The sequence below is a fragment of the Lissotriton vulgaris genome, chromosome 10 (genome assembly GCF_964263255.1).
Source record: "Lissotriton vulgaris chromosome 10, aLisVul1.2, whole genome shotgun sequence".
NCBI classification, from domain to species: domain Eukaryota; kingdom Metazoa; phylum Chordata; class Amphibia; order Caudata; family Salamandridae; genus Lissotriton; species Lissotriton vulgaris.
Window position 1 is genome coordinate 214,243,285 of NC_141698.1, and position 24,886 is coordinate 214,268,170.

A 24,886-nucleotide genomic window follows, 5' to 3' on the forward strand; every position below is an offset into this window, starting at 1 on the left:
CTTTAGTGAGTGCCAAAAGTATATTTTAAAGCTACCAGTTAAAAGATGCCTTCACCATAAACTCGGTGAGACAACAGACGACGCCCTAAATCGGCACGCTAGTGCTGGGGGGGAGAGGACACATGGGGCAAGTGCTTAAAAGTAAAAGAATTCAATGAGGACAAGGAAAATACCGCCCGGGTCAAGCCTCAGGCGTTTACAGGCAGTCTTCACTCCGTTGGAGATAACATCACCATACTGTGTGTCTTGCTTTACAACTTCTTCACATTCATTATATGTTTGATTTTACAGTTAATGAGTTTAATGTTGATTTAACACAAGATTTTCCTTGACAATATTTTCCCATATTAAGAGCTTTTCAAATTTCAAAGCAGATAGGTATAATTCCATTAAAGGACCCAATTTGTTTTAAAATCTTACCAGATGTTTAAGGTTCAAAGTGAGACACTTAGACATGATCGCTAATTATAGTAATTCAAATACATGTGTTACTCAAGAATCATCTTTAGTGACATTTAAATAAGCAAGTGAAGTAAAAATCCGTATGGTGCTAAATTTGTTTGCTAAATGTAACAGTTTTGAAGATGGGGGAAATTGTAGGGAAGCCCAAATCATAGATTGTTGCCATGCCAATATTTTGATGGCACTCATAAGTGAGTGCTACATATTGTTATACATATTTATGTTACCTAAGAACATGTTAAAATAGTGGTCATGTTCAATCAATTAATTGCTTGACAGGTGCATAAACTAAAGCTGTTGTGATATGTAGAAAAGTGTTCACAAATGATACACCCTCAGTATTGTCAAATTAGTGTTCAAATGGTGTTAGTCAATGATTTGCTTAAGCATACGTCTGTAAGATGCTAACAACTCTTAAGAAGTGACCAATTTGTGGCCTACATTATAGGAAAATAAAATTGAAAAAAACACCATTAATTTTCTGCAGTTTGACTCTCTCCCATAACTTGCTGGTAACTTTCATAGTTTGGCAAAAAGTAATATCTGGGAATATTCCACATGGTATGTGCCTCTCAGCTTGCAGTACCCTCTTATGAGCTTACTGAGTGCAAGAAATGAACAGTGAATGTACAGTTATATTTTTGCCTATGCTCTTTTAGCGTCTATTGTAATGAAAAGGCACTTAAGCGACCACGGCTATTGGTTCTACAAATTACTTGCAAAACAAGATCTTTAATCACTGAATGTATAACGTAGACAGTAGTCACAACATGTACCCATTGTCTTTTAAACATGGTGATTAGCCAGTCTTTGCGTACAGGAAGAAACCTGGAATATTGACAGACTCGCTGATGTTGCCATGTCCTTTGTTCACTTTGTTTTGCGACTATAAAAAAGTTCTGCAGTTTGCATTTTTTTTGTTTATACAATTGTTTGATTTTCTGAAATCCTGCATTTTTCAACACTTTTCTATAGCAAAGCAAATCATATATTTCATTAGTGTTTTTTATCTGTAGAGTCACAGTTCATACTATAACAAAAAATAATAGACGCACTCCTAACATTACTCATTTAGTACTCAAAAAGCTTAGCTTAGACAAGACACTTTTCATTTTAAAAACATTCTTTACCAGCTGCCTTTAGAACACATCTCACAATAGCTAACCCTACACGAATATATACAGTAGATAATCACAATATCTTTAGTACAGTTATTTTAGTTATTACAAAAAGAAACAAAACATAAGTATTTGACCAAAATAATGGTTAAGTAACCAAAATGGCTCAACAACACATTGCACAATACATCTTCTAATGATATGTACTTTTTTACCCCAAAACATTTTCACACTTGGAAAACATTGGCAAGAGGAATAACTATTTACAAAACCTAATATTTACAGACTTCATAGACATTCTCTCTGTTGATCCCTTCTGGTTCTCGGATGCTGGTAACTAAACTTGGCAATTAAATATTTTCCAGTGCTTCATCAAGTTACATTTTCAATACATTCAATATGCAGGAAACAACAGTATACCTCATGTCTTGGCACTAGTCTATGTATAGACATCATTTGTTTTGACATACTTCTGTTAAGGATCTTTCAAGTAAATATCAGGTATTTCCAACCATTGGTATCTTGTTGTTTTGTAAGAAACAGAAACAATTTGAATAATCAAAGTCATTATGCATTGCATAACGGCTTATCAATATCCATTGACATCATTGTATTAGAGAACATGCAGCCATAGCTCTGACTGTGAGCAAAAAATGTCTAGCCTAAAAGAAAAATTAGATCAATGAGATTTATTTACTTTCATATAAAGAAAATCAGTACAGCTATTGCAAGCTAATCTGTACTCAAGTGAATCTCCTGTAAAAACTCTAAGGTGATTTATTTCTCAGACTGTTTGTTTGGCATTCTTGGGACATATTGTTAATTTCAGAAATTTTCAATGACATTGTGCATAACTTATGATGCAAAATATCTCTTTCCTTCATGCTTTTTAGTGGGCAGAACAGTGGGACAGCATGCCAACTGACCACTAACTGCAATCCCTCAAATACATCCACAGCAGCCTAAATTGGTGCAGCAGGGTTGCACATAAAAATGTTTGTTTTCTGATTTCCCCATGAAATGAAAGTAGTTTTCCCTGGAAATGCTGGCCTGGTGTACTTGTAGTAAAGCACCAGTAAACAACAAATGTTGTCTTGAAGGTGAATTATTCTTTGTTACTCCATCTATATATGTGACACTATAGTCCAAGAACATATTTCATAGTTTTCTAACTGATGTTAGTACCAGAGACAAAACTAACAATATGTCCCTTTAACTCTTTTGATGAGCAGCGGCTAAATGGCTCTAAAGAAAAAAGCTCAAGAAACTCTGGTATACGTAGACAAACACTCTGAATGAGATTCTATATGAGGTGTGTACATTGGAAATTAACAAATACACCCATTCGTACATAGATGACTGCCTTGTAACCAGTTCTGAACTTCACAGCCAACACTGGTATTGATTTTGCTACCTGTGAATTGCTGGAATGTGTATATTTATCCACCCTCCTCACAAATGAAATAGATCTCATAAGAGAGGTGTATGTACAAATATTCTTTCTGTTAAAAACCAAAACTTTTTTTCCTTTCTTCAAAACATCTAGTGATGATTTGCAGCATGCATATACACACCTACTCATTTCCCTCAAAAAATTAAAGAAAACATGATTTCTAAACATGCTGGTGGGGTTAGGTGTTCAAGTTGCTAGGTTCTCCGCATTTATGCTTGACATCCGGATCTGAGAGCTGCTCTTGCTCAGAATGGACAGCTGTGTCCCCCCGTTCACTCCGCTGCTCGCCAGAGATGGATGGCGATGTTTGAAATCCACAGCAAAATACCGGTTGACTTTCCAACTCCGCCATTTTCTCTTTATTTCTGATTGCACCTTTAGGGAGAAACTTTAAAAGGTCATTATATTTGTACTTAGCTGTTAGAGCACATGCTGACAGATACAAAATCCATGAAAACAAATTAATTCAGCATTATTCCATCAATAAACAGAAGGTGAATTCAACACTTTCACAAATCTCTGTGAGCCAAAATAATGCTTCTCTGACATTTAATTAGGATCTATATCAGGTCATACAGAGTAAATTCAGATGCACCAGCACACTGAGAAAGGGCTTTCCAGTGAAGGACCAGGAAGACCGGATGTATGTCAGCTCTTGATGACAGCTAAGGAAGATATTTTATGCACACTGAATATAAATGGAATGTATCTACTTTGTCGGTGGGTGTCAAGAAAGTATGGCATGGATTTTCCCCTCCTGGCCAACAGTAGATGACTTTCTTCTTTAACCCCTTCCCTGCTCATGACGAGCTCAGCTCGTCATGAGGCACAGTGGAGCTGTGCTGATGACGAGCTGAGCTCGTCATGAATAATGTAAAATATCAATGTCCAGCACAGGCTGGAAATTGCCTTAGCAGCCAAGGTGTTAAAGTGGAAAGTTAAAAAGTGAGAACAAATGTAGTAGTTCTGAAAATTAATATATTTGCAAAGAAAGGAAAGTACTATGAAATACAATCCCACTTATGAAGCTGATATTGGGATTCCTGGCAGCAGGTACTAAATGGTGGGAAACAATAATATAAATTGGGGGCTAATTGGGGTAACATCAAATAGTGGTGGTAAGTGCATTAAGGTTTGTCAGAATTAACCTGATATGGTGTCAGCCTAGGCAGGAAAAAGAGTTGTTGTTGCAACTTAGAAAAATAATTGAATTGAAACAGACATTTGTAAAAGGTGTGATGAGGTCATTCAAAAATGATATCAGTGTTGTTTGGGCTGCTATATACCCAACACAACACAGAATTAGTTTTTAAAGAGAACATTTTAGTAGAAACTGGTGAAATAAATTTCCCAGGTCATGTGCGTTCTATATGTGCAAACATGAACTTTCGTGCATTGATCCTTCAGAATATTTGCACACAAATGATGTTGCGATCATGGGACATATATGAACTGAAATTTAAATCCAAAAGGAGACACTGTAGCTCTAACAGGCTAATATAGCAATAAGGAAAGTGATGTGACAAACTCAAAAAGCAAAACATTTAAGATTTTATAAAAATATAACCTGTTCTAGAGCATTGGGTGGAGTGACCTACAGTTAACTTATGTATAATTTTTATGTATGGTTCTCATAGAAAGGTAGCTCTGCAAATACTGGATACTGAATTTGGTTATTCACTGCTACTATGCTATAATACAGGGATACAAGACATGTATCCCATTGCTGTTTACATATTAAGGGGAATCACTTATTTCCTCTGTGTTCCCCTGGCTCACCCAGGTCTCTTAAGTCCCAGGCGAGGCAGCAGATTGTCCATCCACAGGGTCAAGGGAGGTTGGAGAATGTGGGTGGTGGGCCTATGCCAACCTCAAATTCTTCTGTCAGCACTAGACTCTGCAGACCTACTGTGTTAGAGGAATTTCTAAGCAATGCTGGTACAGCTGTTAGATAGAAGGATGGTTGGCAGGAGGCCAGGTATGTTAGGTTTGTTTGGAGGCGTGGATTGATGCAACCAATGAGATTATCCTGATTCTGCCCGAGACCAGGCTAGATTAAGATAGCTAACAGTTGCTGGAGAAGCTGTTTTGTGTTCTTTTATTCTCATGCTTGTGGGATACCAAATATGACGTAGTGCTTAAGTCTGGCTATACAAAGGTTGTGGGCCCTTTATTCAGCTGTTCACTGAAAGGGTAGCCCAGGACCTCAAAAACCATCCTTGCACTTAGCACCAAGGTACAGATTTGTTTGAATTAATTATTAATTACAACACGTGTGTGGCTCAGAGTGGATGAGTTGCTTTTCAGAAAACATGAACATACAGGCAGGAAGTGTGGGCCCATAACCCCAATAGTTGTATCACAGGCTATAATGTTGTTTTTAAGCATTTAATAATGGTATTTAATATGTTAATTTTAGTTTTTCATGATTAATTTTTTAGTTTAATTGATTTAGTACTCTTTTTCAAGAGTGTATTTTAATTTGTTTTGCAGTACTGGCGGACTGTTAGGTGTTTGCAGTTTGTAAATTTAATTGGTTAATGAAAATTATGTGACTTATTTAACTGTTACTGTTTTTTTATATAATTACAATTTTTTTAAATAATGTTATAATTAGATGATTGTAATATTAATTTAAAATAGTAATTTATTAACTATTTACATTTTTCGATTGCTACTTTTTTATTTATTATTATTTTTTTTAAATTTGTTTTTATTGTTGCATCACATATCGATAAACACAGACATATATTTTTGTTGGTTGCAGCGTCAACATTCTGCTGCAGTCAACCATTAGCGCATATACAACTCTTAACTTGAGGGAAACGGCGGTGCTGTTCACCTACCCACTTGTCTCCTCTGGGTCTCCTGGCCGGAGGAAAGCGCCGGGAGACTTCCTCGCCATCGGGCAGCCGTGAGGGCAACGGCACTACAATACCCAGAAGCCTCGGGGCGGCGGCGCTCCGTGACAGGTGCAGAGCACCAGGAGGCGGTACAAAGCACACCGCGCCCTCTCGCCCCGCGAGTAGCGCCCGCGGGAGAGCCCGTGGCGAAGCCCGGGCAAAGGGCGGGCCCTCTGAGGCCCTCAGAGGTCAACAGTGGTCGGGCGGGCCAACGTCTATTAACAAGGTGAGCTTTTGCTGTAACAATGGGCAAATGTAATGCTATAAGCAATACCACAGACATAGTCACTCAGGACATTGTAACTCCAGCATCTCTTTTAACGTCATTTGAGACATTAATAGACACTGCCTTCAATGAGATTGCTGAAACTGAGAGGAGGCTTTCTATGGGCTCACTTACTATTAATCAACCTAGTACAACAGGTAGCCCAAATGATAATATGCATTTATTTCCTGAAGTCACCGTGGTAAAATCAAATCCTGTTGTCAGTCTGCCCGACGTACCAGAAGATGGAAACACTACTAATACAGCCCCAGTTGTGGTTCTGGATCCCGTTTCGCAATTATCATCACCAATAACCACTGAGTGTACTGAAACCATCGAGAACACTGGAGCTAAGCGAAAAAGGGGCCCAGTAAAGTCTACAATAAATAAAAGGAAGCAGCCCCCTAGGAGTAATAACCAGCCAACCCCACAGAGTATGTGGACTAGGGGGAAGAAACAACAACAACAAACAGTATCTTTGCCAGCTCAACCTCACTTGGGTGACACCATTGTTATAAATGACGGTATAAATTTTAATACAATCTCTACGCAGACAGAATCCCCTAATGAAAATAGTTTTCATTCTAAACCAAAGGGGAATCTTATTGAGACCATTGCGGACACAATTTTTAAACAATTAGACGGTCAAATGATCAAACAATTTAATAGTATTTTTAAGAGACTTGACAGACTGGAAACCCTAATCAAAAAATGATGACGCCAAGAGAAAGGGTACGGTATGCCTAGATAAGATAAGAGGTGATTGTTTGTTAAAAGACCTGGAGTCTATTACCCGTGCCCTCCCTAGTGGTGACTGTACAAAAAACTGTAATTTGTCCACAACAAATGGGGTTAAAGAACTACAGATAGTCACTAGTCCGCCCACGACCACAACATCTACGGCGGATGCAAACACAAGGAAAGGTAATTCTTCTGCTTCCCCAAGTATATCATCCATCCCTCAATCGTCCTCTACCGCTTCTAGTGCCCCTAAGAACAATCAGAAATGTAATTCTGTCACAGGCACAAACAAGCAGAAGGTTCCTCCCAACCCCAGCCAGAATAAGACTCTGCATGAGGACAACAGGCCTTTCAAACATCAAGGCCCTGCTCTACACCTTCCACCTGAGGCATGTCTCTATGTCTTGGTTCTGGCTGGCATTTCACCTCTCAGGGAAGGGCAAGGAGAATCGTGGGTTCAGTTGCACAATAAATGCATCGACTGGTTAACTAAGCATAAGGGGGTTGGCTACGATATATCCAAAGAAATCTTATCTACACGCCGAGTAACCTGGGTCGGTCCTCTTTTTAAAAACATCAACGGGGACTGTATTATAGTCAACTTCAGGAACCCTGGCACCGTAAAATTTCTGTTGAATAAGAACTTTGTCCAACCCGGTCCATCTACCGTGGTGACCCCTTTACCGCTAAGTTACTTCTACCGACCCCCACACAGAATGATGCAGCCACCTCCTGTATTTCCGCTGCAAAACAGGTTCTCAATTCTTCGTGACTTGGGTACCTTGGATTGACTGTCAGTTATTGCTGAGGATCCAGTTGTTGTGGCCCCTGGGTTTGACTCCACAGTGGAAGCACCATCTGAGGCACCCCTGACATTATCTGACACTTCCTTGCTTGTAACCCCACAATGTGATCAATGGGTGAACCAAATAACAGTATCTACCCAAGTAACTAATCAGGATGTCTGTCTAAGGCCCGATAAAAACTTGTTAATCCTTAGCTGGAACATTGCCGGCCTGAAGGCAAAGATGGAAATCAAAACCTGGAAGGACTGGGTGATTTGTCACGATGTGTTAATGTTCTAAGAAACCTGGTGCAAAGCCGACCTGTTATTTGAAGTGTACATTTGCCATAATAGGACTGTTTTGGCCCCCTCTCTAGGTCGACCGAGTGGGGGCCTTTCGATTTGGGTTAAAATATCTGCAGAAACCAAAGTTGAAGTACTTCAAACTAACTGTCTAAGCTTCATGGCATTGATATATACTAAGAGGACAAGGCTATGTTTGATTAATTTCTACAATAATGATTTTTTGTCCCAACCTAATCGTAATTTTATACTCTTGTTTGATTTTATTGATGAAATAGTGGAGGGACGGAAATGCGGGAAATTTGACGGTATTTGCTTAGGAGGGGACTTCAATGCACATATACATTCCAGAAATTCCCCCTGTAGAAGAGGTGCGGAATTATTAAATCTCCTCGCAACTAGAGAACTTGTAAATTGCATGGAGCACGCTGGCACTGAAATAAACACTGCCCCGTTTCCCACTTTTATCGGTCATGGGAGTGCCACCACGATTGACTATATATTTCCATTGCCAATGTTTTAATTAAAGCCGAGGTAGTGTGCAAAGTATATAGCGACCACTATCCCATTGTAATCCACCTACAACTTCCTGGGGGTAAGTGTCCACAAAACGAAATAGGAGCAAGAAACCTGGAAGTTTCAACGGACAAACTAAGGGTTGTTTGGAGGGGTGTGGATAACAGGGGAGTCCTGGCAAAGGTTATTAAAAAACATCCAGCATTGATTGATAATTGTCTTACTATTGATGGACGTGGGGGTGATGTAATTAAATCATTTAGTGAACTCTGCTCTGCAATAAAAAGTGAGATTTCTAAACCGGCACCCAGGAAACTTGATGAAACCCCTAGATGGTTCGATGCCTCTTGCTCTAGAGCAAACAAGAATTTAAGGGCCGCACTCAAATGTGAATTGGTTGGTTCAGTAAAATACTGAATCGGTAATTTTACAGATTCTGTAAATTTGCTATGTAGGGGGGAGTCTTCTGAGTCTCAAATGACTTAACGAATCGGTATTTTAGCATGAAATCAAACTTCATGGTAAAATACCGATTCCGGTGTGCATGCACATTTGTGCATGCACACGTATGTCATGTGAAAGGCAGACCTGCCCTTACATGAATGTAGGTGTATAATTGTTTTACATAAAAGGTTTTAAAACTTTGTTTGAAATCAAATGCATGCACACTTAGGGCCCGATGTAGGTGGTCGTTTAGGCCATTTACCGACCGGTTACGGCCGATTTCGGTCGTTTCCGACCTGTAAATGGCGAAAAGGTATGTAGGCGCCTAAATCCAGGATCACATGTAGGTAAATTTACATTTACAGAATCGGAGAAATTGTTTTTGATGGTAAAATGATGTGACTCCTGCAACGCGTCGCTTTTGCGGAACAGATATATGATGTAATTGTGTTGTTAATGTTACGGTGTACATGTAAAAAATGATGCATAAGTGTTGCACGGGCATTGTAGATACTCTCCTATGTGTGCTTAGCAATTTCAAGTCACTTCCCCCGGGTTCAAGGGCCTTGTAAATACGTCCCCATGTGTGTCTGGTCATTTGAAGTCATTTTCCTTGTAGTGTAAGGCCCTTGTAAGTACGCCCCCATGTGTGCCTGGCAAATTTTAATTTTCATTGTTTGAGTTACATAGCCATGTTAAAAGTTATTGAAAAAAAGGTGCAAGTTCCTTAAAAAAACGTTTTCATGTGTATTAGGGCATTTTAAGTCTGTTCCCCATGAATGTAGGGGCCAGATGTAGGTGGCTGAAAATAGCCATTTACCGATCGGTAACGGCCGAATTTGGCTGTTACCGACCGGTAAATGGGCATTGACATGTAGGGGCCCTTAAATATTGCGTTTTCGGTAATTTTACCGAATCGGTAATTTTACCGATTCGGTAATTTTACCGAATCGGTAATTTTACAGATTCGGTAATTTTACCGAAAATGCAAGATTGAAATGTGGGTAGCCAATTTTCCATTGGCACATGGCTTTCAGAATCGGTATTTTACCATGGAATACAAATCCATGGTAAAATACCGATTCCTGTGTACATGCACATCTGTGCATGTACACATATGCCATGTGACAGACAGACGTGTCCTTAGGGCATGTCTGTGTGCCACATTGCACACATGCCCGTTTTGGGGGTGCTAGATGGTGTCAAAGTGATACCCTCTGCACCCTTGACAAATTCGGTATTTACCGATTCGGTAAATACTGAATCGGTATTTGAATTGAATCCTATGGGCTTCAAGGCCCATAGGATTCAATAGCAAATACAGATTCGGTATTTACCGAATCGGTAAATACCGAACTTTTAAGGAATCGGTAATAAATCAGATGTTGGTACCTACATCCCATTTACCGATTTTGAAATACCGAATTGGTAAAATTTGGTAATATTCGGTATTTCAAAATCGGTAAATGTGATTTACCTACATCTGGCCCTAGGTGTATTATTGTTTTACATAAAATGTTTTAAAACTTTGTTTGAAATCAAATGCATGCACACTTAGGGCCAGATGTAGGTGGTCGTTTCAGGCCATTTACCGACCGGTTACGGCTGTTTTCGGCCGTTTCCGATCGTTAAATGGCAAATCGGTATGTAGGGGCTTAAATCCAAGGCCACATGTAGGTAAATCTACATTTACAGAATCGGAAAAATTATTTGTTCGGTAAAATACCGAATCGGTAATTTTACCGATTCTGTTAATTTGTTATGTAGGGGGGAGTCTTCTGAGTCCCAAAGGCCTTAACGAATCGGTATTTTAGCATGAAATCAAACTTCATGGTAAAATACCGATTCCGGTGTGCATGTACATGTGTGCTCGCACACCTATGTCATGTGAAAGGCAGACCTGCCCTTAGGGCTGGTTTGCTTGCCACATGGCACCTGTGCCCGTTTTGAGGGTGTCAGAGGGTGTCAAAGTGATACCCCCTGCACCCTTTTATAGCATTGTCGAATCTAGTTCTTACTGTTATTGATTTACTATTTGGTAATAGTGGTTAATAACATTTTTTATTATATTTCACCACAGATTCAACTGCAGATTATTTGGGAATTAGACAATGCCGTCTAAGGATAGAATTCGAAAGGCTACAAAACGTCAAAGACAGCAGTTACCTAATATTTTGCAGCAGTCCTCTACATTAATATTACCTCAACGGACGAAGAGAACACCGGGTAAGAGAATGAAATCATTCCTTAAAAACATTTGTAGAAACAAAAGTATAACTACAGAACAAGTTTTAGTCCAGAAAAAGAGAGCCAATTTAAATGGAAAGGAAAAGGCCCGTGAAAAAGGTTTGTGCTAGAGCAGGAGATAACTCTGTGCATGGCAGTAGAAGGGCAAATATTTTCAGGGACATTCGTAAGCGAATGTTCCGTAACAGGGTAATTGTCAATTTGGTAAAACAATTTAAAAAAGGTCAACAGAAAGTGTCATTTTATAAGAAAAATAAAAATGTAGAGAAAATTATTGATCAGGCTTTCGAAATCAAGCGAAAGTTATTTATTTTGGTAATTAATAGAATTAGGAAACTAAACAAGGTAATCTATGTTTTCAAATCTAATAGTAGATGGAAGAGAGACGTTAATCGGAGTAATTTTTGTGAAGTTTTCTTAGGAGAATGGATGCATAGTTCAAATAGTGAAAATTGCAAAAAACACAGTTGATGGACAGAATGTAGAACAATGTCATACATTCACCCCAGTACAAGGATCTGGGCATAAATCCATCGTTTTTTTGCACTCCACACCACCCTGGGTTAGACACTGGCTATATTCAAATCAGCTCTGACCCTGTGCCTCATGGGAACAGTCCAGTCCGAACTACCAAGCCATGTCTTTCCCAGACCGGAATCAAGCATCCAAGGACCGGTTTCTGGCTATCAGCCTTCATCAGCCTGGATAGCTTGACTCCAGTGGTGTGGAGAGCCTGGGACTCACGTCTGAGTATACCCAGCACACTCGGGGTGAAAATTGCAAAAAACACAGTTGATGGACAGAATGTAGAACAATGTCATACATTCACCCCAGTACAAGGATCTGGGCCTAAATCCATCATTTTTTTGCACTCCACACCACCCTGGGTTAGACACTGGCTATATGCAAATCAGCTCTGACCCTGTGCCTCATGGGAACAGTCCAGTCCGAACTACCAAGCCATGTCTTTCCCAGACCGGAATCAAGCATCCAAGGACCGGTTTCTGGCTATCAGCCTTCATCAGCCTGGATAGCTTGACTCCAGTGGTGTGGAGAGCCTGGGACTCACGTCTGAGTATACCCAGCACACTCGGGGTGAAAATTGCAAAAAACACAGTTGATGGACAGAATGTAGAACAATGTCATACATTCACCCCAGTACAAGGATCTGGGCCTAAATCCATCGTTTTTTTGCACTCCACACCACCCTGGGTTAGACACTGGCTATATGCAAATCAGCTCTGACCCTGTGCCTCATGGGAACAGTCCAGTCCGAACTACCAAGCCATGTCTTTCCCAGACCGGAATCAAGCATCCAAGGACCGGTTTCTGGCTACCCGCCTTCATCAGCCTGGATAGCTTGACTCCAGTGGTGTGGAGAGCCTGGGACTCACGTCTGAGTATACCCAGCACACTCGGGGTGAAAATTGCAAAAAACACAGTTGATGGACAGAATGTAGAACAATGTCATACATTCACCCCAGTACAAGGATCTGGGCCTAAATCCATCGTTTTTTTGCACTCCACACCACCCTGGGTTAGACACTGGCTATATGCAAATCAGCTCTGACCCTGTCCCTCATGGGAACAGTCCAGTCCGAAATGTCAGAAACCGGTTCCCGGTAGCTTGTTTCCTTCCCAGTGAAAGAATTGGCTTGGTAGTTTGGTTTGCCCTGTTCCCATGATACACTGGGCCAGGGACAGACTAATTTGCATATAGCCAGGTTCTTAGCTGGGATGGTGCAGTGAGCTAAAAAACGGTGTTGGATTAAGCCCTGATCTCTTGACTGGGTGAGAGTATTCTGCTTAGCTCAGAAACTCTGTCCATCACCACCCCCTGTTGTTTAAATATTTTGTCCACCACAAGCGTGGAAGGGTATACTCAGACGTGAGTCCCTAGCTCATTGCACCATCAGGATTCAAGCAAGCCGGGCCGAAGACGGCTGAAATGCCAGAAACCGGTCCCCGGTAGCTTGTTTCCTTCCCAGTGAAAGAATTGGCTTGGTAGTTTGGTTTGCCCTGTTCCCATGATGCACTGGGCCAGGGACAGACTAATTTGCATAAAGCCAGGTTCTTAGCTGGGATGGTGCAGTGAGCTAAAAAACAGTGTTGGATTAAGCCCTGATCTCTTGACTGGGTGAGAGTATTCTGCTTAGCTCAGAAACTCTGTCCATCACCACCCCCTGTTGTTTAGTTCAAATAGTGAGGCATTTTTTAATGAGGAGAGTTATTTTCAGGACAATGTTTTGGTGCATGCAGTTGACAGCAGTGGTCGAGCATATGAGGTAAAAGATGGTCATCTGGTTGAAAAAGAAATACTTGTGTCTGCAGATGCAGAAGAGGCGCTAAGTGATGAGGTTTTAGGTAAACGTCCTAAGGGACCAGTGTACACCTGGAAGTGTAGTTCTATTTGCAGTATGCGACAGGATTCTATCAATTTGCTTTGTGATTTTATACGGACATTTCATAAGAAAAGTGTAAAGCAAAAAATAAAGTTGTTGCAAGAATTAGATCCTTGCAGAGTGAGACAAGTGACAGGTTTGCAAGGTCATTCACTGGCTTGTCTTTCTAGGAGAGTATGCCAGAGTGTATTTCATCATTTCAGGATGCTTGCAGTGCATCATAATAAAGTGAGGAAATTAGTTAGAATGTTGTATTATGCTGAGAGTCCAGCAATTATGCTTAAAAAATTAAGCAAAGCTCTTTTGCATGGTTCTGAAGTAGATGTGAAGAATATTTGTCAAGAAATTGAGTTCTGTTATTTTGCTGGTAAAGAGAAAAATTTTGATATTGAACCACTAGAAGATGGTAATGTGGAAGACAGTGAACAGATTTTCAGTACAGATAAGTTTCACAAGGAAATTTCCACATTTATGGTGAAATCAAGTGAGAGGCCTAATTTCACTTGTGTGTGTTATCGACGGACTTATTATAAGAATCAGACTAAGTTAGTGGATATATATGCAAAGAGTGATATGGAAAACAATAGTGAATGGAAGGATTTTGCCACATACTTGATGGTAGAAAATTGTTTTGATTTGGGAGCAGACCAACGTATGTGTACTTATTGCTATAACAAATTAAACCAAAACCAGATGCCTGCTAGAGCGGTTTATAATAATCTGGATTTAGATGACATTCCTTATGAATTGAAGGATTTAAATACTTATGAATCTATTTTGATTCAAAGTGTCCATCCCTTCCAGGCTATTATACGAACGGAGCCAAAGACAGGGAAGTTGCCTCCATCAGATTTACAGAGAGGATTAAAGGGAAGGGTTGTTTATTTGCCTTTGGATTTGAAGAAAAACATTAATACAATTGGAGTAGAGAAAGTGGAAGAGGAACCTCTGGTTATCATAGTTAATGGTGTTCCGACAAAGTGTAAGAAAATCTGGCAAGATTTAGTGGATGTTAGGAAAGTTAAAAAGGCAACATTGTATTTGATAAAAAATAATAAGTACTACAAGAATGTATGTGTTGCAGAAGAGGAAGTAAGTGAAGAAGAGGACCGCGATTTGTGTCCTGGTCAAATTGAGAAAATAGAAGCCTCTAAAAAGGAAGAAATATGTGAACATTATAGTGTTCATCCTTTGCATTCCAAGGAAGTCATGGGGAATGCTATTGAGTTGTTTCAAATGAAACAAGCCAAAGGGAGTCCTATTAGTGTTTGGGAGGAAAGTTTGGAAGCTCGGTGTTTCCCACAGTTATTTCCCACAGGTTGAGGAGGACGTTATGATGAGCGACCTGTTCAAATTCCTGCTTCAGAATACCGGACTTTACGATTGTATACAGAAGATCCTAGGTTTCGACAATGCATTCCCTATTTATTTCATCTATTGTTTGAAAGTGATCTCTCTGGATTGTCTTATGCAGTGAACCACATCTTGAAAAGTGGTATACAACTGTGAAATATCTCGGCAAGGGACTTTATGAATAAAGTCAATGTGCAAGACAGTATTTTGGATTCTCACCTGATTAATCTCATGGCTTGTCAGCGTGGTACTAATGAGTATTGGTACCGCCGTCATGGTGACTTAAAATGTATGCTGAGGAACTTAGGAACTCCCACATGGTTCCTCACTCTCAGCTGTGCTGAGTATGGCTGGGAAGACTTACTTGAATTTCTACGAGAGGTAAATGGAAACATTGAAAATATTGAATTTAAGACACCCGGAGAACTGTGCTCTTTGGATCCTGTGAATGTTTGCAGGTACTTCAATCATAGATTTGAAGCTATGATGTCTTTCATCACAAACAAGAAAAATCCACCTCTTGGAGAGGTATTGGATTTCTTTTGGAGAAAGGAGTATCAAGCAAGAGGTGCTCCTCATATACATATGCTACTATGGATCAAAGATGCACCCAAATTTGGAACAGATCCGGATGACTTAGTGATGAGTTTCATAGAACAGTATGCTACATGTGCTGTTCCAAAGACAAATGAAGACAAAAGTCTAAGAGAACAAGTTTTACGGTTTCAAAGCCATCGTTGTGGAAAGTACTGTCGTCGAAAATTCAGAAACATGTACAAATACTACACCAAATGTCGTTTTGCATTTCCACGGTCGGTGTTATCAAAAGGAAGAGTTAACAATTTGATGTCATCGCTGCGACATAATGTGACGAGGAAATCACCCAAAAACACATACAATTTGAAAAGAAACGAAGAGTCCAAGTACATCAATGACTACAACCCAGTGATTTTGTCCATGTGGAATGCTAACATGGATATACAGTTTGTGGCTGACAACTGTATGGCTGTTGCTCGGTATGTGACGTCTTACATCACTAAAAAAGAAAAGACAGAACTGAAGGATATTTCCCATGAAAAGAGCCTCAGTAAGAAGTTGTACAGTTTCAGTCTGAAGATGTTGTCGCATCGAGAAATTGGAGCTTATGAATGTTCTGACCGGTTATCTTCAACAAGTCTCTATGCCAAATCTAGGAATATCATTTGGGCGAGTCTTGGTCTTGCTGCAACGCGTAATCGAGTTCTGAAACCTGTACGGGAAATTGAGTATTTGGCGGAGAAGGAGCCAAACAGTACAGATATTTTGAAGAGCAACATGTTGGATACATATTATCCAAATAGAAGCAGTCACCTGGAGAATGCTTGTCTGTATGAAGTTCTTCAAAATTACGTTTTCAAGAGGAACATCAAAGAAGATATTGATAAAGGTGTGTATGCTGTCATTAGAAGTGAGGGATGTCTGGTCAAGCAAAAAAAATGTCAATTGATAAATCATCGAAAATTGGATTGCGAATCTCCCGAAAGAAAAGAGTTTTTCTATTTAGCTCTTTTGCAACTTTTCAAGCCTTGGCGTGCAGAAGAGGAACTGCTTGGAGATTTCCTCTGTTACGAAGACTTTTTCAATGCAGCCAAGGAGTCCATAGAATGTCCTGTTTTTCCAAAATATCTACAAATGTTGAATGCAGAAATTGAGCAGGAAGCAACAATTGCAGCCAAGATTGCTAGAGACAGTTCTCAGGACAGTCAGAGTTCTGTTTCATTGAGTCAGGATCCACTAGGAGAACCAGTTATTGAAAATGAAGCTGCTACTGCCATGATTGAAGTGGAAAGAGCCATGGCACATGCTCAGAAGGATGCGGTTAACTTAGAAGAATTGGAAAGACAACTTAACGTTGAGCAGAGGAAAATATATGTCGAAGTTACCAACCAAATTGAGCATGGATTAAGTCATGAGAAGAAAGAGTGCTCATGTACGTCGTTGAAGGCTGTCCGACTGTACGTGAGTGGAGAAGTAGGAACTGGAAAAAGTTTCCTTATTAAAGCAATTTCATGTTATATGCAGAAAAGGACTGATTCATCACTGTCTTGTGTTGTGACCGCTCCAACTGGACTGGCAGCTCATAACATTAAAGGGATTACTTTGCATCGGTTACTGATGCTGCCAGTGGAGCATGATAACAAATTACAATACCACAAGTTATCTGGAGATGCTTGTTGTGAAGTATCTCGAGTTTTGAAGAAGATGAAACTTCTTATCATTGACGAAGTAAGCATGGTTTCCAATCTCATGCTTGCTTTTGTGCATTTAAGAATGCAGGAAGTTCTGAAAACAGAGTATGATGTGTTATTCGGTGGCAAACACATCATTGTTTTTGGTGATCTTCTGCAGCTGACACCAGTGAAAGGACAACCAGTGTTTAAACTGCTTACACATGAAGATACCAAGAAGTGCCTAGGGAGCATTGGCAACGTTAACATATGGTTAAACTTCAGCTATGCTGAGCTGCGTGAAAATATGCGTCAGGCGAAGGACGAAGATTACAAGAATATTCTACAAGATATTAGAATCAGGAGAGTGACTGAGCGTGGTAAACAAGCTTTACATGCACGCTTACTGTCAAATTTATATCCAGAAGAAGACGTTTTGCCAGAGGATATTTTTCAGAAAATTACTGTGACGAAATCTGGAATATGTTTGATGCCAACTCTTGCAGAATGTTCCATCTTCAACAACAAAATGTTGAATTTAGAAAAACAAGAGATTGTAAAACTTGAAGCTATTGACAAAATAGAGCATATGGGAGCAACAAATATTTTGTCAGAGAATTTGAAATCTAAATTGGATTCATTAGAGAAGACTATATCTAAAACTGCGGGTTTTGAAAAGACTTTGAATGTGTGTTTAAATTGCCGAATCATTTTGAGAAGGAATTTACATGTTGAAAGAGGTCTGGTAAATGGATCAATGGGTAATGTTGTTGATTTTGAGAAATACAGAAATAGAGATGGAATTGAATTTTTAAAAATTAAATTTGATGGCATTGAGGAAGTACAGCTAATTGGTCGTTGCTCTGCTAGGTTTTTGCTTGTTAAAGACTTATATGTTCGCCGTAAGCAGTTTCCTGTTTGCTTGGCATATGCGGTGACAATTCATAAATCGCAAGGTTTAAGTGTAGACACTGCTTTAGTGAATATTGGCAGTTCTGTATTCAAAGAGGGTATGGCTTATGTAGCATTGTCACAAGTCAAAACTTTATCGGGTTTGTACTTGATTGACTGTGATGTCACAAACATTTGTGCAGATCTAGATTGTGTTAAGGAATACAATAGGTTAAGAAGAGAGTATGCGCCACATTTGCCTCAATATCCTTTGATTGAGAAACGTGTGGTAGGCCGGAAACGAATAAATATCAGTAATAGTAGGGAGGTTGTAGCAAAAAGAGCAAAAGTCGATGAACCCAAAAGTGGAAGCAGGAATAAAATGAATTCTGTTGAAAATGTTGTTGGTTTTAAATTTGAAAATAGTTCTGGTGTCAACTGCTACGCTAATGTAGTTGTTAATGCTCTCTTTTCACTAGAGACTTTCGAAGAACAGATTGTGATCAATTCGGAACAAAGTTTATGCTGTTTGTTGAATTCTGTGTTAGAGAAATGTAGTGCTGATAAAACGAGAGTAGAAAGTGTGTCTGAAATTCGTTTTCTGTTAGACGAATGTTCAGGTCAAACAGAATTCTCTGAAAATATTCAGCAGGATTGTCAGGAGTTTTTAATGTATATGCTTGATGTATTGCAAGATGAGGGTGTAGATGTAGATTATCTATTTGGCCTTTCTTATCAATGGCAGCATGACTGCGAGAACTGTAGGCTATCAAGTACTACTAGTGTAGACTCAGAAAGATTTATATATTTAACTTTGCCTGACAGTAAATCAGTATCCTTCAATAAGCTAGTAAATGCAGCCGATCAAAACATGGAGTGCAGCCAATGTAAGTCTGGAATGCTGTTCACGTTAATTTTACGAAGTAATGGGCAGTATGTCATTTTAATGTTCCAACGATGTAGGCCTGATGGAACTAAATTGACAACTTTAATTAATAATTTTGTGGCTTCGCAGTTGTCAATATCAGGAAGGACTTTTAAAACTACTGCAATTATATATCATAATGGTCCTTCAACTAATTCAGGACATTACACAGCTTATTTGAAATCTGGAAACGGATGGTCATTCTGCAATGATTCTGTTTTAACTTTTAAAAAAAGATTGCCTTTTCACCTTCAAAATTCTTACCTGGTGTTCTTACAACCAAAATTTTAGGAAAGGAAGCTTGGGATTTGTTTAGAGGAATTTACAGAGGTTCTAATGGCTCCTACTATATATGGCCTGGTGGATAATTGTAGTACAGAGCGAAAACTATTTGTTTTTATAAGCAAAGTCAAGCAGCAGATCAAAAAAAGGAGTAGAGGAAATGTAAGTCTGCAATGCTGTCCACATTATTTTTGAAAACTTATGGATGAAACGTCATTTTACAATTTCAACTACATAAACAAGAAGAAAATAAGTTGTCCAGTCTAATTAAAAATGTTTTTGCTACACAGTCATCGATTTCAGGAAGAACATTTGCAACTGCAGTTATTACATAATATGCTGGTCCTTTTGAGGTAATTGAAATTTTTATGGTCAAGTATGTCCCCTGACATGTACCCCAACGTCTCCATGTTCGTGCTTCAAGTACATGTAATTTCCCTCCATGGCCGAATATGACGACGCAAATACATTTGCGTCCAACGTTAACATGTCCTCTTTCAGATCCACCATGAATGGATCGATAATTCAGTTCCTAACCATGCCATGCCAACGTCTTTACATGGTACGCTTTTACGTTTTTCCTGGCTCTGCCGAGCTAGGCCCTGATTTCTGTCTCCGAGCCCTTTCTGCTTTCTGCCTCCTGCCTCTGAAAGCTGCAGCATGGACACGTATCCCTGACCCCTGCCTTACTTCCTGCCAAGCGAAGCGGTGCCTGGCTCAACCTGGCCTGCCTGCCAAAACAGTATTTTGCCTTCAAGATTATCAGTTCAGCCTCCTCGAAAATACATTCCTGTCTAGTGATTTAGGTAAACATCTCCCCGGCTGCAGAGCAAAGAGCAAGCCTTCCTGTCTCCATGCAAGTAATTTACAGATCCCGTTGCCATAGTAGGCCCATGGCCCTGCACGTAGACACGTAGACACATATGCACGCACTAGCATTCAGTATAGAATAGCCTCTGCCCGAGAGACCTTTTACTACAGATAATACATCCTCCAAACATAAGATACCAGATATGTTATAGGTCCAGGTCGATCTGACATCCCAGACTTCTGTCTCCCTTACTCGTGTTAAAGTTCTCCCCAGTTACATGTCTATGTCACGTCATGCTAGCTGCGCGCGCATCCGCATTTCCTGCTGACTCTGCAGATTACCTCTGTGCACACACCCACCTATGACACTCTCTGTGACGTCTACATTACGTTCACATTATACGCCTCCGTGTACGCCTATTACACGCCTTTTTTCACGCCCCCTGTTACGCACATGTGTTCTTATCTTCTTCTTTTCACCTGTTACGCCTACTGTATTGAATTCAATGATGTTACTTTACTATATATAATGTGTAATGTTAATAAATCGTTGACTGTCCCTTCCCGAACCCTAGTGGTGACGGAACATGATCTCCAACCTCGAGGTTCCTTTTCCATTAAAACACGTATGACTCAGATACCATGGACTCTGCCTCTCATTTGAATGAGCTGTCTTGTAATGATAATTATACGGAAAAATAGACCAGGTAATTTATTTACCACATAATTTGGCGCCCGAACAGGGACCCCTCCCCCACCCCACGCGCCGGCGATGCATCGCAGGCCTTGCCCCCTGCCACAGCCGTGACGGACTCCTATGCGCATCTGCAGGTTTTCCTGTATCTCCCTCAGGCCTACGGAGGTGACGGAGACTGCGGTCGACATCCAGACGAGGCGGTGAGGAGTGCGGAGGATCCCGACCAGAGCCCAGCCGAGAGTAGCAGTGTCCGAGGTATCCAGAGACCCACCTGTTCCGATGTGTCGAGGCGCATGCGTAGTAACCAGTCCAGTCTGAGGCCTTCAAGTTCAAGTTCAAGTATTGCTCCCGGTGAGTACCGTTGCTAGGGACGCATCTAGACGGGTGCATTAGTTTGTGTCCGGTAAAGACAGGTCTGGGTACACAGTCCTGGTCCGTACGTGTTCACTTAGGTGAGCACGGTATGACGTGTCTCTTTATGGGACCGGTCTGTACTGTTTAGCAGTGCATCTAGTGATCCAGATATTCAGTGATTATTATTCTCACGTGATTCTAAGTATTGTGTTCTATGTTCTAGACAGTATCTATTCGAAATGTTTTAATGTGTTTTATGTCGTGGTATGAATGACTGTTTGCTTTTCATTACTGTGTTTTTTGTGTTCGAAGTCAGAGTAAAATGCCGTTATTTTCAAAGTTACGCCAGATAGGAACTAGGAAAGAGATACTCGAAGAAGCAGTGCCTGTCCCGCCTAGGGACACTCCAGGATATTTTATGTACCATAAGCATGGCTTAGACGCTGTATTGTATTTAGATTTGTGGGTGGACTACACCAAGCACTTAGAAGAGAAGTTTAGATGGCCTGTCTCAGGGACATGGGATGCCGAGTGCATCATGAGAGTAGAAGAAACATTATGGAAAAAGAAAGCCAGACAATCTCAGAAAGATGCCATAGAATTGTGGCGTAAAGAATCGCACAGAAGAACAGAAAAAGAATTCAGAAAAGCAGAGAAAAGTAGAGAGGAATCCGAACAAGCCAAAAAGAAAGAGTTACTTGAACAAGGAGAACAGGTCAGATCAGAACAATTAGACCGTCAGAGAAACGCACTTATTACAGGCATGTATCCAGTTCTTGCCGAGGGCCTGCCTAAGGCCAACCTGGAAGGATCCAGTAACTTGGCACCACCTTTGATTCCGACTAAAGTATGTCACCATAAGACCGCAGCAGATATTTTCCTTTCTTCCTATTTAGACGATGTAGCTCCCGCATATACCAATGTACCCGTACAACCTGCTAATAATAATCTGCCACAGCTTATTCCTGTTGATCAACCCACAACCCCCCCACGTCAGCATTTTCCCGCACCTGTTGTCACTTCCCCTACTGTTCTCCCTGTCCCTGGTCCGCATAATCCGTTTGGCACAGCTACATCACAGTCAGGTTATGCTCATGCCTCCGCCTCAGGAGGTGCCACAGGAGGTCCCCATCACACCCCGCCACAAGTACAGCGACTGACAATGAGAGAATTAGCTACACAGCGTACCCCGAAAGCGACCCCTTCTGAAAAGCTTAAACAATACCTTACAGATTGTAGATATGATCCAGTACCAGGCAAGACTGGGACTATGGTGTTAGCCTCGTTACGTTTAAGACATGTTGCAGATTATTTGAGTATACTACCAGGAATGCCCGAATATTTAGACAGGATATATCATTTTATTCAAACAGGAGAAGGCCCTGAATGTGTTCGTGAAGCCATGGCATATCAGAAAGTTGATACACAAGCGTTGCTATTGCGATTTTTGATTAATTGTTTGATAAGAGAACGAGACCGACCAGGTTTTGCTCAAGAAGAGATGGATGTATTGACTAAATGGAGTCAGAATATTGCAGATTGTAAGCATGACAGAGAGAAATGTATAGAGGCCATGTCTAGAAAAATCCGTAAAGAAATAGTAGCCATACATACCCGACAGAATGCCGAAAGGACAGCCGAGTCAGACAATAAAGATTCCTCAGAGGAGGAAGAACCGGAGAATGCTACAGCAAATCAAGATACGATAGCGTATGTAGGTAGAGTGAAACCTCCTAAACAGTACCCTTTAGGTAATCCTTTTGACAGACCCATTCGTCTAGAAAGCAAGAGACGATACCTTTCCCCGATACCAGAGCAATGTTCTCTTGAACATATATTCCAAGTTACCGATAAAATCCTGAAAGAAAGAGTAGGATATCATGAACTCACTACCTTACGTGATCAGGAACTAGCCCGGTCAGCAGTTCAATGGGCCGGGGATGACAATATATATACAGATGACCTAGTTGTGCAAACGTTTTTAAGTCTTACTCCAGAAGAACAGCGACTAGCTGGTATATACATGACCCAACATCTCATTACCCAGTATGAAAATCAGCAGTCTGACCCCGGTCCGCTGTATAATCTATTACAAGACTTACTCCTGAGAAGATGGAGAGGCTTAGGTACCGATTTAATTGATATCATTTTAGAACAACGTCACAAATATAGTACGTTCCTGACTCCACGTCTTGTTTCAGTTCCACCCCCAGTTAGACAGTCTTACCACCTAGACAGACAGAATCCTTTACGAGAAGTACATCCAATCCGGAAGCCAGATGATACGCTTGAACGTGTATTTGTATACACTCCTTTGACTAAAATGGAATTATTGGAAATGAAGAAAATTGTACCTTGTCACGATAAAGATCCTGCAGGGTTCCACCGTGAATTAAAAGATATGTTACTTATGGGCGATTACACATATTCAGACATTCTTAAAATGTTAAAGGTATTATTGCCAGCAGGGATTTACGAAAAACTGAAAGAAAAAGATTGGGAGGTGGGAGATAAAAAGATTAATTGGACCGAATTAGAAGATGAAGATAAAGGACGTACCCCAGGCTTAGGTCTTGGGGACAAAACTAAAGCATTACCAGGATTGTTAGTACAGGTTTTGCCTCGATTATTGACAGTCAAAAAGGAAGATTGGGATGCAATTTCAGCCTGTAAACAGAAACCAGACGAAGACACTAGTGATTTTTATTCCAGATTCGAGAAATGTTTTATTATTAATAGTGGCCTGAAAACAAGTAGCGAGTCCTTCCCACATCTTTTCGTAACCAAATTAGTTGAGAATTCCTTACCCCAGGTTAAGAACAGAGTATTGAAAGTCGAAAGTACATGGCAAGCAAATACGCCTTCCCAAATGTTACAAATGTTACAGTACCATCAGAATAGAATCAGAGAGGAACACGATCACGAACAGAGACGCATGAAAGACACTAAAATGAAAGTATTAGTTGCCCAGTCTGTTCTATCAGATGGTCAGAAGAGGGGTAACACGCAGAACACCCAGTCCAGTCATCCGGCAGCTCCTGTTAAAGGGAATTGCAACTATTGTAAACAGCCAGGTCATTTTATTAGTGATTGTGCCGTTCTGAAACATAATATTGCTACAGGCAAAACGAAAGAAAGACCACGTCAACCTAGGCCAGAATATGTTCAACAGAATACTCAACAGAATCCGCAACCTGCTCCACAACATGTTCAGCAACAGACCGTAGCGGTACCACAGCCCCAGCCCATTGCCGCAACACAACACGTTACACAGCAGATGTATCAGTACGCACAGTCAGAGTATCCAGATTACCAACAGTATTCATGAAACAGCCTAGAGAGGGAAGTGGGTTTGCCTCTCATCGAGATTCCTGTAGATCAAGAGGGTCCTTATGTACATAGTCAGGTATTAGGAAAAGACAGAAAATTTTTGATTGACACAGGGGCAAGCAGAACTACCATTAGTCATGACGAGGTTCCAGGGGCACCCCTCTCAGGCTCACAGAATGTTTCCCTTGGATTTTCAGGAAAACCTATTGTTAATGAAGTGTCGAAACCAGTTCCCCTTGCAGTTGGTCCATTGTCCCGTACTACAGATTTATTGCTTACGAAGTCATGTCCAGAAAACTTGCTAGGTATTAAAACGCTGAAGGCTCTAGGAGCTGTAATATGTTGTTCTCCGGAAGGAGTGAGATTGTTTTTACGTGACTTCAAGGGTCACTATGTGTT

The 24,886-nt window shown here is 40.5% G+C and overlaps 1 protein-coding gene across 5 annotated transcripts in view; it reads right to left on the minus strand.

Moving 5' to 3' along the window:
• Nucleotides 1-644: 644 nt before the first annotated feature.
• Nucleotides 645-24,886, minus strand: part of ADCYAP1R1 (ADCYAP receptor type I) — a 978,825-nt gene continuing 954,583 nt past the window's right edge. For 2 of the 5 annotated variants that reach the window (XM_086940897.1, XM_086940898.1), the window contains exon 16: nucleotides 645-3,421. In XM_086940897.1, the coding sequence (XP_086797023.1) occupies nucleotides 3,212-3,421 (210 nt within the window). In that variant the 3' untranslated portion in view covers nucleotides 645-3,211. The remainder of the gene's footprint in view (nucleotides 3,422-24,886) is intronic. The other 3 variants (XM_086940899.1, XM_086940900.1, XM_086940901.1) reach the window with 3 other exon arrangements.